The sequence below is a fragment of the Nomascus leucogenys genome, chromosome 6, assembly GCF_006542625.1.
Source record: "Nomascus leucogenys isolate Asia chromosome 6, Asia_NLE_v1, whole genome shotgun sequence".
Taxonomy (NCBI): Eukaryota; Metazoa; Chordata; class Mammalia; order Primates; family Hylobatidae; genus Nomascus; species Nomascus leucogenys.
In genome coordinates, this window is record NC_044386.1 from 29,642,859 (window position 1) to 29,658,988 (window position 16,130).

Below are 16,130 nucleotides of genomic sequence, written 5' to 3' on the forward strand. Positions count from 1 at the left end.
AGATATTTCTACAATTGCGTAGTAATCCCAAAGCCTCTCTCCACTCTTGACCTGTAGTGTTAATAGGAAAAAAGCTTTAAAAAAATGTATAGTTACACTTAAAAACGCTCGATGGATCAAAAGTGGAAATGAAGCCTCTGTGGGAAGCAGGGCTGCATCCTTGGGGCCCAGGGGAAACAGAGGATGAGAAAGAAACGTACACTGCAGGCTGGGGCCTCAGCGCCTACCCAGGAGTAGGGGCACAGCAACCCTGTGGGCAGCTGAAGCGAGGCACCTTGTGATGCAGAGGCCTGGGACCTGCTCTTTTGCCAGTAACTGTGGTCACAACAGGTCTGCTTTACTCGAGTGGCAGCCAGAACAGGCTGCCTGCTCCCAGCCCCTGGAACAAGCAGAAGACAGGCATAAATCAGGAGTCAGTTCTCTGTTATGTGTGACCTGTGGGTACCAGAGTAAAGAGAAAACCTTAGACTCATCAAGTTAACTGTTCAAGTTGACAGAGCAGCAGAAGGAGGAGAACTAGGCTCAGGCCAGCGTGTGGCAACTCGACTATAAGAGCCCTCACAACAGAAAGCTCTCAGATGAAGGGTACAGGGCAACATCCATTGCCAGCAGACCCGAAAAACAGGACACCCCATTCATGACAGAGGCAGGAATGTTACCCATGTAACAAGACCAAGAGGGTATTCGGAAGGAGCAAGCAAATATGTAAAAAAAAAAAAAAAAAAAATGCAAGCTGGCTGTGGTAGCGCATGCCTGTAGTCTCAGCTCCTTGGACTGCTTGAGCCCCAGGAGTTCGATACCAGTCTGAACAGCAGAGCAAGACAGTGCGTCTTTAAAAGTAAAAACTAAATGCACATACACCCTCATTAGTGAAAATGGAGTTAAATATATTTTTAAATTAATGAATAAAAGTAAAAAGTAGGCTAAATCCATGTGAAGATAGAACAGAAAAAACCATTAAAAAATGCAGTATAGGGAAATAAAGAGATGATTACAAAAAGGTAATGAGAGAGTTCCAGAAGGAAAAAATAGAATGAGAGGAAATATTTGCAGAAATCATGACTAAGAATTTTCCAGAAGTGAAAAAATGACAGGACTATGCAGACTGAAAAACTCATCAACGGCAAAACAGTCTGAATTTATTTAAAAAAAGAAAAACAAAAAAAACAAGCCTTGTTAGCCAGGCAGAGTGGTGCACATCTGTGATCCCAGCTACTTGGGAGGCTGAGGCAGAAGGATCTCTTGAGCCCTGGACTTGGAGGCTGCAGTGCATAGGACTGCACCATTGCACTCCCACCTGGGTGACAGAGTAGGACCCTGTCTACAAAAAAAATTAAATCCAAACCTTGATATAATAAAGTTTGAGAATATAAAGAAGAAAATCTAAAAAGCCAAGAGAAAATTCTAGTTTGCTCACTGAGTACAACAATCAATCAGAGCGGCGGCATGAATGCCTGGAGCCAGCAACACCTTCAGAGGGCTGAGAGAAAATGTCCATCACCTGAAAACACAGCACCCAGCTAACCTGTCATTCAACAGGGTAGCTAAAGTGGAGGTATTTTAAGACACTCCTGAGGGGAGTGGGAGTGGCCGCCTCCGTGGTTGGTCACAGGACACATAGCCTCTGCAGTCCAAGGGGACACAACCCAAAAAAGCGTGTGAGCCTGCACACCGAAGGACCAGGGCAGACGCTGACTAAAGCAGCACATCAGCTGGGGGACCCCACACTAGCAGAAGCCACAGGAGAGATGGCATCCTTCAGATCTGTCTCCAGCAAAGCAAGAATATGACGTCCTGGACAACATCTCAGCCTTTGTCTCTAACATCTGGCCACAAATCCGTGAAAACTGCTGTGGAAATGGATGGAGAAGTGAAGTGTCAGTCCCACAGACTAGCGCTTTAGATGTTCTCATGTGCAAGCCCGTGGTTTTGTTCTTGGGGAAAGCCATTCAAGTATTTCTGAATATGATACGGCAGATCCCACCTTTGGAAACTAGTGAGTCTAAAGATTTCATTATCTGGCCGGGCACGGTGGCTCATGCCTGTAATCCCAGCACTTTTGGAGGCTAAGGCGGGCAAATCACTTGAGGTCAGGATTCATCTTATTACCTCATATTTCATACTTACAAATTTCATGAGTACAGGTTTTCTGTTCACTTTGTTTTCCTGTGTCTTTTAGCTCAAGCATTAGAAAACAATACAGCAATACTGATTTCTTGAGTAAGGCTATTACAGAACAAGCATTTGAATCATAGAGTTTTTTTTTTTTTTTTTTTTAAACAGAGTCTCGCTCTGTCACCCAGGCTGGAGTGCAGTGTCACAATCTCTGCTCACTGCAATCTCTGCCTCCCAGGTTCAAGTGAGTCTGGTGCCTCAGCCTCCTAAGCAGCTGGGATTACAGGTTCGCACCACCACACCCAGCTAATTTTTTGTATTTTTAGTAGAGACAGGGTTTCACCATGTTGGCCAGGCTGGTCTCAAACTCCTGGCCTCAAGTAATCCACCCGCCTCAGCCTCCCAAAGTGCTGCAATTACAGGCATGAGCCACCGCAACCCTGCCTGAATAATAAAGAAATTAAATATCAATATCTCTAAAGCTTTCTTTAAGGTCAGGGAGTTTATGAAAAAAATTAGAAAATAGTTATTTTTAAGCTCCTATATGAAACTGCAGTGTACATTGTCACCAGTACAATTTTAAGTTGCTCCCAAAATGTTTCTCTTTCATCATTTTACCAAACAGCTCAGCTATAAGCCAAGAAGTACAAAAATTAGAAATATTATTTGCCAATAATGACAAATTGTCTTCCTATATGTTCTTTCTGATTGAAAAAAAAAATCTAAGAAAATGTCAAGCCAATATAGTTCACAAAGAAGAATGAATTCACAATTAACATGCAGAGATCAATAGAATTTTCTATATATCAGTAATAACCATTATTTTTAAATATCATAGAAGGATTTCTTAAACATAAGAGAAAAACACATTTTAAAAAACATATGGGGACGGTGGCTCATGGATCATGGATTTCATGCCAGCACTTTGGGAGCCTGAGGTGGGTGGATCACCTGAGGTCAGGAGTTAGAGACCAGCCTGGCCACCATGGTGAAACCCCGTCTCTACTAAAAATATAAAAGTTAGCTGGGCTTCGTGGCGCATGCCTTCAATCTCAGCTACTCAGGAGGCTGAGGCAGGAGAATCACTTGAACCCAGGAGGCAGAGGTTGCAGTGAGCCAGGACTGCACCACTGCGCCTGGGGTCAGAGAAGGCTCCATCTAAAAAAAACAAAATATATATATATATATATATATATATATATATTTATAAAATGTAAAATGTTCATTATATGGCAAAATTTATAAGCAAATTCAAAAATAAGTGATTAGAAGATATTTACAATATATTTAATAAACAAAGGGTTGATATCCAGAATAGGCAGGGTACCGTGGCTCACACCTGTAATCCCAGCACTTTGGAGACTAAGGTGGGTGGATCACTTGAGCCCAGGAGTTCAAGACCAGTCTGGGCCACATGACGAGACTCCATCTCTACAAAAAATACAGAAATTACTCGGGTGTGGCGGCATGCACCTATAGTCCCAGCTACTCAGGAGGCTGAGGTGGGAGAATCATTTGAGCCCAGGAGGTCGAGGCTGTGGTGAGCCATGGTTGTGCCACAGCACTCCAGCCTGAGTGACAGAGGGAGACCTTGTCTCCAAAAAAAAAAAAAAAAAAAAAAAAAAATCCAGAATATATGGAGAACTATATAGTTCAGTAAGAAAAATACAGGAGAGAAAATTTGGGTAAAGAAAGCAATAGAAAATGAACAGAAGTTAAAACCTAGGTGGCCAAGAAACACAGGAAGATGCTCAAACTTAAATGTATTGGATGAAAATTAGAAATATTATAAATCATTTTTTAATCTGTCAAGTTGGCCAAAAATAAAAAATTTCATACTATGATGTGTTGGCAAGGATGTGGAGAAAGGAAAACACTCATTTTTTTTCTCATGCAAGTATCTACTGGTTAATCTTTAAGGAAAATTTCAGCAGTGCTTACAAAAATGGAAGCTATGAAACAATTTAAATTTCTATCTGTAGCAGAATAAAATATATTCATATAAAGGAAAGCTAATAGCAGTTGAAAAAATAAATTACATCTCTCTATATATATTAACTGGGACCAGCTCAAAAGCAGTGTTGAATGAAAAGCCAAATGCAGATTGTGCACTGTGTGACACCAATTCATCGTAAGCATAAGGAACCTAAGCATGTGTTAAACAAAAGCTATACAAGACCTTTTTGGGAAAAAGCATAAAAGCTTTCTAAAGGACATTTTTTAAAAATCTATGAGTAAATGGAGAGAGACACATATCCTGCTCAAATCTGTTAAGATTCAGTTTGGCCTCATGTAATAGGAAATCCAAAATAGCAGTGGTTTAAACGAGAGAATTTATTTCTCTCTTGTGTAAAAAGTCCAAAAGCTGGCAAACCTCTGCTTTGTACAACCCTGAATGTTTCCTAAAGGAGCAGTCCCCAAGCTTTTTGGCACCAGGGACTGGTTTTGTGAAAGACAGTTTTTCCACGGTGAGGCTTTGGGTGGGGGATGGTTTGGGGATGATTCAGGTACATTACATTTATTGTGTATTTTATTTCTATTATTACATTTTAATATATAATGAAATAATTATACAACTCACCATCATGTAGAATCTGTGGGAGCCCTGAGCTTGTTTTCTTGCAACTAGGCATCCCATCTGGGGGTGATGGGAGACAATGAAAGCTCATCAGGCATTAGATTCTCATAAGGAACACGCAACCTAGATCCCTCGCATACGCAGTTCACAATAGAGTTCACACTCACGTGAGAATCTAATGCTGCTGCTGATCTGACAGGAGGCAGAGCTCAGGTGGTAATATAAGTGACAGTGAGAGGCTGTAAACAGAGGAAGCTTTGCTCACTCGCCCACTGTTCACCTGCTATGCAGCCCTCCTGGCACCAGTCTGCGGCCCGAGGGTTGAGGACCCCTGTCCTAGAAGACCTTCCTCTACTTCATCTCATTCAGTCCTTCTAACAAACAACCTAGTAAGATTGCAGATGAGAAAACTGAAGTTTAGAGAAATCTGTAACTTGCCTGAAGTCACAGATTTGAGACCAAACCCAGTCTGATGGCTCCTTCAGTGTGCGTCAGGCTGTTCTGGTTGCCTGGAACCTCCCATGTCCTGAGGCCCAGGTGAACACTCACAAAATTCTTTTGTTTCACATAACCTGAAGGCCTTCAGTTAATATGCTAGAATAGGACATTGGGTACTATGTTAACACAAATATAATTGGTTCTTTGGTCCTTCCAAAAATGTATCTCAAGAAAAGCAAGGACTGGGGACCAAATCATTTTCCTGGGGCCCACTACAGGGCTGATATTGGTGAGGTCTCTCCTCTATAATGTAACTGCCTCTATCAATCAATCATCAACCACAGGAAATGTTTTTGTCCTTGGGTGGGTTGGATTTCTTCCAAGCTGTATTTTTATCACATAATATTTATTTCAATAATTTCAATAACGACTTTCAGTAATTTAGGATGAAATCGATACATCTGCTGTCTTTTGAGGTCTAATCAAAATTTCTGAGAAAATTTTTATTTTCACACTTGGGAATTTTTCTTTCAATGCCATTTTTCTCCATAAGATGCCTCCATAGCTGGTGTACCTTTAGAAGTATATGTGTGAGAACGTAAATGAGGGTTTACACTTGCATTTTTTTTTTCAAAGCTCATACAAAGCTAGACAAAGCTATAATTGTGAACATGCTAAACTCTGTAAGTAGTCTCCATGGTCACTAATCACTGATTCTCAGAACTTGCATGTATCAGCCAGTATCTGTTAACAATTAGAAGCTGACAGCCTAGGCAACATGGCAAGACCCCATCTCTACCAAAAATATAAAAAAATAGCTGTGCATGGTGGTGTATGCCTGTGGTCGCAGCTACTCTGAAGGCTGAGGTGAGAGGATCGCTTGAGCCCAGTGAGGCGGAGGCTGCAGTGAGCCAAAACTGTAGCACTGCACTCCAGCCTGGGTGACAGAGTGAGGCCCTGTCTAAAAAAAAAAAAAAGTTGAGCCTGCTTTTCTGTGTTTACTGGCTGGTCGGATTTCAGCTGTTGATTTCCTTAGCCCAACTTTATTTTGTGTTATTCTTGTTGACTTGTAGCTCTTTAGTCTGGATGTTAACCATTCGTTGACTAAATACATACAGAATATCTTCCCCTTGTCGGTTTGTTATTTTTCTTATAGATTATGTTTGGAGGGGCGGTGGGAGGGCTAGAGTTGAACTGTTTTATGTAGACCAGTTTATTTTTATGGATATATGCTTTTTGTGTTCTAAGAAATATTTCTCTATTCAATAATATATTATTTAGATATTTTTATCATTTAAAAGTTTTGTTTACTTAGGATTTTTGAATACTATGCAACTGCCAAGCTATTATTCTGTGTTTATTCTCGCAGGTGGTGCAGCTGAACAAGCTGGAATAATAGAAGCTGGAGATGAAATTCTTGCTATTAATGGGAAACCTCTGGTTGGGCTCATGCACTTCGATGCCTGGAATATTATGAAGTCTGTCCCAGAAGGACCTGTGCAGTTATTAATTAGAAAGCATAGGAATTCTTCATGAATTTTAACAAGAATCATTTTCTCAGTTATCTTCTTTCTTTAGCAAATCAGAGTGACTTCTTTAAACCACAGGTTCTTGAACTGGCCAACACTGGTATAGACACGGACTGTAAAAATCTCCAAGCTTGTGCTTACACATGAAGCCTGACTTAACTGTATGTGCAACAGCAATGAAATTAACTCCAGAAGCCTTCCACCTGGATCACCCAGGCCAGGAGGGTTCCTTCGTTCCAGTGCCTGTCCCCTACCTTTATGTTTACTGATGGGGATACAAGATGTGACACACCCTTCTTTATCTGAAACACTTAGCTAGACCTTTGCTTCCTTCTTGCCAGCTCTCCCAACATACCCAATCCTGGTGATTAGGGAACTAAAAGTCTGAGGGGGACACAAATGTCACACCTAAGAGGACTATCAATCATTTTATATGATTTTGTAAGTAAGTGACAGAATGCTTTTAGGCACATTCAATGGAAGGAGGAGCTGTAGGTCTGTATATGTTACCCTGAAAAGAGTAAGAAAGACTTAAAAAAATGAATTATGACCTGTTAGGCCAAGCTCAGGAATTGTCCAAAAATGAAAAAGCAAAATAGAGTATTTTTTAGTGAGTATAATGTACGTATGCAAAGTTCAACTCAATAGGTTATTGATCACCATGAAGTATTGATCATTTTCTATCTCAAAAGTGTAAGCCATAAGGCTGTTTTACAGAATAGCACTTGATAAACTGTATTAAATAGCCATGAGCTTCACTGCTTAGAGGGAGCAGAAAGGTCAACATCTAAAAGCACCTTACAACTAGTTTTTAAACCTGTCGTCTGTCTTGATAAGTGCTTGAATTCAAGACTGGTCAGTACAAGAGCAGACAAAAATATCACAGTCGTCACTGGGTTTCCATTTCTGTATTTTATGCACTCCAACCACGAATTTAAGCAATTTTTAGAAATCAAGTATCTTTCTAAGTAAGTGTCCTTGGATTTATAGACAATGTATGTACAATCCAAATAGAGGAGCTTAATGGAATCCTTTTAGGAGACTGGTTGGTTTTTTTCCTCTTTCCCAACATGTTTAAGAAATGTAACATTCTAAGTATTGGATCTCTTTTCTTGACCTCGTATAATGACAACTGCAGTGACTTACTTAAGTAAGTTTTTGCTGTTTTCGTTTTCCCGCTTTGCAGTTTCCTCCTTCTGCCAAAAATGTTTTCCTACAGAAGACTGTCGTGACTCACGCTGCTCGGGAACTCACTCTTGCCACGCCTCCTCTGGCGTCATGAGCTGCGTCCCAGTAGCTATTCCTCCCATTAGATATTCCGTTCGTCGTCACATAGCTGGCTTTTCCTCCTCGTGATGTACCGTATTTTCTTAGGTAAATTCCAAACTCTCATCGGGTCATAAAGAGGAGGAGAAACAGGGTGAGTCAAGGTAAAGGAGCAGAAATGTAGTTACAAGCCAGGTCTTCAGTGACACAAACCAACCCGCTGAGTCCTGAGAATATGAGTGGAGAGTGCATTTGCCATACCTGTGTGCATGACACTAAGATTTTATGTTGGAGATACTTCTTTTTAAATAACCTACAGCTTGGGTCTATGGCTATGACCCCCAGATTCATGGAGGGGCTTTAGCCATCAGCTTTATACATCATTTTTCTGAATGACCAATCCCACTAAACATCTTTGAATCGGCCTAGCAAGGTCCTTCAGATGAGAGAAAAATAAATAGCTGGCTTGTCTGAGTCCAGATTTCTCATCAACCGGCAATACAAACGAAAATATAGTACAAGAGTTAGTTAGAAAGGTCTTATTGATTTTACTTCTACTTTTCACTACAGTTACAGGTAGGATACTGTACGAAGTCAGTGCAAGGTGCATGCTTGATTGATTGTTTTTTCAGTCTCTGGGGTCAGTTTTGTGGTTTCTGCTTTCTTGCCTAAATCAAAGACTATTTCAAGTCAACACTGAAAACTGCTTTTCGCCTCCACTCCTACAGCTGTGCCTAATAATAAGAAACGCACAGCCCTATGTGAACAGACAGGAATTTCTTGTGCAATGTGGAGCAGATGGACTTCCCCAAGTCCTTAATCCTCATGTCTGGAGTACAAGGGTAGACCTCTGGCTTACCACATACACTATGCTAAAGTCATCGGCCACTGCTACTACATCTTGCCTCACCAACAACTGAAATTTAAGGGAAGAAGCAAAAGCTAAACTGTCTTTGACCCTAAGATAGAAAGCTATTTATTTGTCTTCAGTGTTCAAGGCATGACTAGTATTTCTAATTAGCCTAATAAATAAATTCCCACACTTTCTGAAGTGAACACTAATGGTATTGTCCTACTAAAACTGTCGTTTCTTTTTGTTTTTAACTGGTCATTCACAATAAGCTATGAGGGTAAATATGTGTTATAACAAGTAAATCGTAGTTGCAAGAATATTCTATGAAGATTAAAGTAGGCTGGGTTTCATTTCCATCTTCCCACACATCTCATTGAATGTGATGGTTGACTTAATTGGCACCATAACTTTGTATGATATTATACATTATCCTTTATTTATGTAAAGTAAAATGCCTTATATATTAAAGAGTAAGTGCAATAATACGAAATAGCCTGTACATTTTAAAAATGTTGTCACCAAGTTATATAAATCCACATCTCTGTAAACAACCTTTTTTAAGTAATTTTAAAAAAATAAAAACTCTGCTTACTACTTGATTTCTTTTTTCTCTTTTGGCTGTTAATAGAGTAATAATGAGATAAGAAATGTTTATTGTCACCTAAATGAGTCAGAGGTACAAAGGCAATAGAACTCAAATTAGCCACCCTTTTCCAGGCCACACTCACAATCTTGACACAATCCAAAACTTTTCCACCTCTAAATCTTTCTTACAATTGAACATCCTACTCTTTTACCACACGCTCCCAGCCTCCTGGTCACTTCCTCCCACATCTTCACTTTCAACAAGCCCTTGACAGTTTTCTCCTATCAGAACCCCTTCCATTCCCTTCTCAAGACTAGAACCCTGGCGTAGCACAGCAAACTCTGCCCAGCCCACAGGCTTAGATCCCTTGCCTCACTGTTCTGTCTTACCAGGAGATTCTGGACCCTTCCAAATAGCCAGCATCTATCGGTTCCCATAACCCTATTCCTAGAGAAAAATCCCACAACTAGACAGCTGATGCTGTAAATTCACGGTTTCCAGCCTTAACTGGACTCTCACTGCCACTCAGCACTTGTTGCCTTCTCAGTTTTTTCTCTCATTTTTCACAACAATGTTATTTTTCTCAAAAACCCTACCCATTCACCTTCCCCCTCCTACTTGGATGATCTGAGATCCTACTTCACAGAGCTCAATAAAAAGCATCTACTTGGCCAGGCGCAGTAGCTCACACCTGTAATCCCAGCACTTTGGGAGGCCGAGGCAGGAGGATCACAAGGTCAGGAGATTGAGACCATCCTGGGTAACACGTTGAAACCTCGTCTCTACTAAAAATACAAAAAATAAATAAATAAATAAATAATTAGCCAGGCATGGTGGCGGGCACCTGTAGTCCCAGCTACTTGGGAGGCTGAGGCAGGAGAATGGCGTGAACCCTGGAGGCAGAGCTTGCAGTGAGCAGAGATCGCGCCACTGCACTCCAGCCTGGGCGACACAGCAAGACTCTATCTCAAAAAAAAGCATCTACTTTATTTAGGTGCCCTGGTTTTAAGATGGAGATACCAACCTACAGTAGCCCAAGGAAAAAGGCAAGATGGCCTCTTACAGAAATCTCAGAACAGGACCCAGCATGTGACCTGGCCTCAGACGGGAGGAACTCTGCTTCACCCAGCACCCTCCCCACTTCAGGTCTGTTTCTGCTAGTCACAGCATCCTAATCCCCAGTCCTTACCAGTTCTTTACCTAGAAACCTCCTATGAAAGCCATTTGTCACCATTTTGGCCCCATTCAATACCACAGTTTCTGTGGACATACAAGCTGTTGCCTGCCTGATTTTCTATATACATCCCAAAATTGAAATTCTGATTGGTTCCCTGCCCCTACTTGGGTAGAGCTTTTTCCTAGGAGACAGAGTGCTTGTTTGCATAATTCCCCTCCTCGAAACCCAATGAAATGAACAAATACAGAGGGAAACTCCGGTAGTTTTAAAATGGAAATAGCCATAAACCCACTATATGAAATGGAAAACTACATACCATGTGTAAGATCTAAAACCAGGCTGGGCACAGTGGCTCACTCCTGTAATCCCAGCAGTTTGGGAGGCCAAGGCAGGAGCATCACTTGAGGTCAGAGGTGGCAAGCCAGATTTGAGGGGAGCCCCCACCAAACAGGACCCTGCAGTTAACTGATTCAGTAAGAGAGATTAGCTGCCCCAGCTCACTCTCGCCCCATAAATGCCATGGCCACCATCACTCCACACAGCCTCCTGATCCCTTCAAAACAGCTGGATATCTCAAAGATTAAAATCAGCTAGTCCCAAACTTCCTTCTCTTGTCCTAAGAGACGATTTGAACAATGTTTAAACACAGAGAGCTATAAAGGATCCACTACTGATCAATCTTGGGCAAATGGCAGGCTTAGTAGAATTCACTTACCGCCACTAAACAATCGGATTGAGCAAGGGTCCTACTTACGAATTCAGAACTGGTGAAGAGAAGGGAGAAGACAGGGAGTGAAATACAATTATGCAAAAGGCAGATAAAAAATATAATTTGGAGGCCGGACGTGATGGCTCATGCCTTTAATCCCAGCACTTTGGGAGGCCGAGGCAAGTGGATCATGAGGTCAAGAGATCGAGACCATCCTGGCTAACATGGTGAAACCCCATCTCTACTAACAATACAAAAATTAGCTGGGCATGGTGGCACACGCCTGTAGTCCCAGCTACTCAGGAGGCTAAGGCAGGAGAATCACTGGAACCTGGGAGGTGGAGCTTGCAGTGAGCTGAGATCGTGCCACTGCACTCCAGCCTGGTGACAGAGCGAGACTCTGTCTCAAAAAAAAAAAAAAAAAAAAAAAAAAGAATTTGAAAGATGACTTGGGAAAAGAAAATTTTAAATACAAACTGTTTTGTATTCTCAATGTACTTAAGTAAATGTGGCTTCTAAGAAGCACAAGTTCAAAAGAGCAATAAGAAAACTTAATGAGATTAATACAGATCTGGTAGAACTAAAACTAAAGCAATCACCTTACCAAACCAAAGCCCATTAGAAGCAACAAGTCAAATAAAATTGTAGACATCTAAGTGACATTGAAGATGAACTTGAAAAATCCTGATTAAATATTAGCCAATAGAATTCTGCAGTACATTAAAGAAAATATGCACAACTGATGTTAATTCTGGGAATATGTGAACAGTTTGAAATTAGGAACCTATAGATGTAGTACATTACGTTAACAGGACAAAAGAGAAAAAGAATCATCAAGAAAGATGTCCACAGGCTGGGTGCGGTGGCTCACACCTGTAATCCCAGCGCTTTGAGAGGCCAAGGCGGGTGGATCACCTGAGGTCAGGAGTTCAAGACCAGCCTGGCCAACATGGTGAAACCCTCATCTCTACTAAAAATACAAAAATCAGCAGGGCGTGGTGGCAGGCACCTATAATCCCAGCTGATCAGGAGGCTGAGGCAGGAGAATCGCTTGAACCCGAGAGGTGGAGGCTGCAGTGAACTGAAATCGTGCCACTGCATTCCAGCCTGGGTGATGAGCAAAACTCTGAATGAATGAATGAATGATATCAACAGACACGTTAAAGCCTACATCATGCTCTAATGGAGGAACTCCAGAAACATTCCCATTCATCAGGAATACACGTGCCCAGGATGCTCAAAAGTATGATCGTTGAAAAGCAATGTTCTGGAGGTATAAGCCAATACAATTAGGTAAAATTTTATTTTATTTTTTGTACAGACAGGGCCTATCTGTGTTGCTCATCTTGAACTCCTCTCAGGTGATCCCACCTCAGCCTCCCAAAGTGCTGGGATTACAGGCGTGAGCCACTGTACCAGGCCCAATTATGTAAATTCTAAAAAACAGCTATAAATAACAAAAGCAAAAGTATTATGATTTGCACATGACAAAACTTGGATACACATAAACACAAAAGTTCCAATTGAAAAACTATTAAAATAGTAGAATTCAGTATGGTGGCTACGAAAATTAACTTTCACCAAAACAACAGCTTTTTTTTTTGAGACAGAGTCTTGCTCTGTCGCCCAGGCTGGAGTGCAGTGGCACCATCTCAGCTCACTGCAAGGTCTGCCTCGCAGGTTCACACCATTCTCCTGCCTCAGCCTCCAGAGTAGCTGGGACTACAGGCGCCTGCCACCATGCCCGGCTAATTTTTTGTATTTTTAGTAGAGACAGGGTTTCACCATGTTAGCCAGGATGGTCTCGATCTCCTGACCTCGTGATACACCTGCCTTGGCCTCCCAAAGTGCTGGGATTACAGGCGTGAGCCAACACGCCCAGCCAGCATTTTTTTTTTTTTTTTTGAGACGGAGTCTTGCTCTTTCGCCAGGCTGGAGTGCAGTGGCACGATCTCAGCTCACTGCAACCTCCACCTTACGGGTTCACACCATTCTCCTGCCTTGGCCTCCCAAGTAGCTGGGACTACAGGCACGTGCCACCACACCCAGCTAAGTTTTGTATTTTTAGTAGAGATGGGGTTTCACCATGTTGGCCAGGATGGTCTCGATCTCCTGACCTCGTGATGTGCCCACCTCGGCCTCCCAAAGTGCTGGGAGCCACCACGCCTGGTGGTGGCTATATTTATATTCTATAAATATAGAAAATATTTATATTTTCTATAAATAATAACCAGTTAGAATATACCATGGGAGAAATACTCTATTATGAATGCCAGCAACTGAAAATATAAATTTATTCTTGGCAAGAACTGGCAAGACCTAAAAAACTCTATTAAGGGACATAAGAAATAACTAAAAAAGGGCGGGTTAAATATATGTATAGCTTCTTGGACAGGATGACTCAATACTATAAAGATCTCAATTCTCCCCAAACTAATTTATAAATATAAGTCCAATCATAATCTCAAATTCTTTAACCTGACAAAATTATCCTAAAGTCCATCTGGTGGGATAAACACATAAAAATAGCCAGAAGAAATTTGAAAAGGCAGAGTAAGAGGGGAACTGGTATTAAAATATTATCGGAAATCTGTAATAATTAAAATGGTGGCTCCTCTACTATAGAACTAGACAGGCAAACCACTAGAACACAGACCCAAATATATAGTAATTCCAAATTCAACAAAAAAGGGGCATTTTAAATCAGCAGCAACAAAACAAAAACAAAACACCACACACACACACACACACACACACACACACACCGATTATTCAATATATTCAATAACTGATGTTGAGAAAATTGGCTAGGTATTTTGGAGAGAGGAAAAAGCTAGCCCATTTGCAACAAAATCCCTGACATCAAAATAAAATTCCAGAGGGGTCAAAGATTTAAAAGCAAGAAAGGAAACAAAAACAAAAACAATCCCAAAAAAACCTAAATATATTGCTTTAATCATAAAGTGAATAAGCTCTTCTAAGCATGAAGCTAAATTCAGAATCTACAAAGCAACAGACTCACAATTTAACCAGACTACATACAAACTAAAAACTACTGGGGGCTACCCCAGTGGATTCAAGCAAGATGCCAGGAACACTGGCATAGTTTTCTATTCTCCCCATATCCCCAACTAACACACCCAGGAACCACACACACACACACACACACACACACACACACACACACACACACAGTTAATATAGAAAAACACAGTAAACATCCACAATAAAACTAGATACAAAGGTATCCCCACAAACTCCAAAATATACAAGTGTGTAGGGATATGCCACCACCACCACCAAGACCAATTTGAAATCACCATCTGTGCAAGAGAAGTAAAAGGAAGCAACACAGCATGTCATGGCCCCATGACCTCGCAAAATCACCAGGAAAGCTCAGAGGACCAGCAGGACAGCAGCTGCTGGGCGTGGAAAAGTTTTCAACTTCTCCTAGTGGGCAAGTGTGTGAAGTCCATGATGAAGGAGGAAAGGGCTGATGCGGGCTATGAACTCTCAAAACCCCATGCTAAGGAGAAACTATGGGAAACAGAATCCAAATTGAGCAGGACAAGAGCAAGGATGAAAAATAAGATTCAGTTAAAAGTATATGAGGGGAGCAGATACAGGTCTTTTCACTCCACAAAACAGAAGAGAGAGAGGCTAAAGTTAAGCTACTCCAACTCAAGTCTTTCTCTTCTAAAAGAACAGGAAAGGCAATTTCATGTAAAAAGGAGTAACAGAAGATAATCTTGGGTTAGATCCCATACAAAGTGTTATAAGAAAAAAGAGGCCGAGTGCAATGGCTCACACCTGTAATCCCAGCACTTTGCAAGGCTGAGGCAGGTGGATGGCTTAAGCCCAGGAGTTCAAGACTAGCCTGAGTAACATGGCAAGACCCCTTCTCTACAAGAAATACCAAAAAATTAGCCAGGCTTGATGGTGCATGTCTATGGTCCCAACTACTCAAGAGGCTGAGGTGGGAGGATCGCTGGAATCCAGGAAGTCAAGCCTGCAGTGGGCCATGATCGTGCCACACTACTACACTCCAGCCTGGGCAACACAGTGAGACCCCATCTCAAAAAAAAAAAAAAAAGTGTAAGGAACAAATATAATCCCTACAGACAACAAAAGCACACCAGAAAGCTATGCCCACAAAACCAGTGAGAACTATAACTCAGTACCTCAGAATGAGCTAAAATATATCAAGAAAATGACCTGGAATATGAATAATACAAACCGAAACCAGAAAGACGCAGAAATCAGGTATTAAAACTCAGGAAAAAAAATCTAAGATAATTTCAGAAAAGATGAGTCATATGGAAAGATCATTTCCAGTGAATAAACCACAATAATGCCTTAAGAGAAAGAGAAGAGAAAAAGGGGACAAATGTTTAAAGATCAGTAAGAAATAGAGGAAAAAACCCCAGCAAAACACAAAGATGGAAGATGAGTCCCTCAAAAGGAAAACCTGAACAAGTGAACAGAAGACTAAATATTTTAATTTTTCTGAAATTGAGAATTAAAAAATGGTCAACACTACATGTTGAAAGATCACACCATGTACTTGGGAATACTGATGCAGAACAACCGAGACAAAAACACACTCTAGCAACATTGGAAAAGTACCGGAGAGAAAATATCCCATGAGCATCCAGGCAAAAACAACAAGGCAATTATGAGAGAAAGAAAATCAGTATCATATCATAATCCTAGTATTGCTTTATAAGAACATACTTTGGTTACCCAAAGAAAATGTGACTTAAGAATTTTATTGGCTGGGCACAGTGGCTCATGCCTGTAATCCCAGCATTTTGGGAGGCCGAGGCAGGCGGATCACAAAGTCAGGCATTCGAGACCAGCCTGGCCAACATGGTAAAAC

The 16,130-nt window shown here is 41.2% G+C and overlaps 1 protein-coding gene across 5 annotated transcripts in view; it reads left to right on the forward strand.

The window, feature by feature from the left end:
- Positions 1–9,378, forward strand: part of PDZD2 (PDZ domain containing 2) — a 470,684-nt gene extending 461,306 nt beyond the window's left edge. For all 5 annotated transcript variants that reach the window (XM_030813944.1, XM_030813945.1, XM_030813946.1 and 2 more), the window contains one exon: positions 6,501–9,378. In XM_030813944.1, the coding sequence (XP_030669804.1) occupies positions 6,501–6,667 (167 nt within the window). In that variant the 3' untranslated portion in view covers positions 6,668–9,378. The remainder of the gene's footprint in view (positions 1–6,500) is intronic.
- The last annotated feature ends 6,752 nt before the right edge of the window (positions 9,379–16,130 follow it).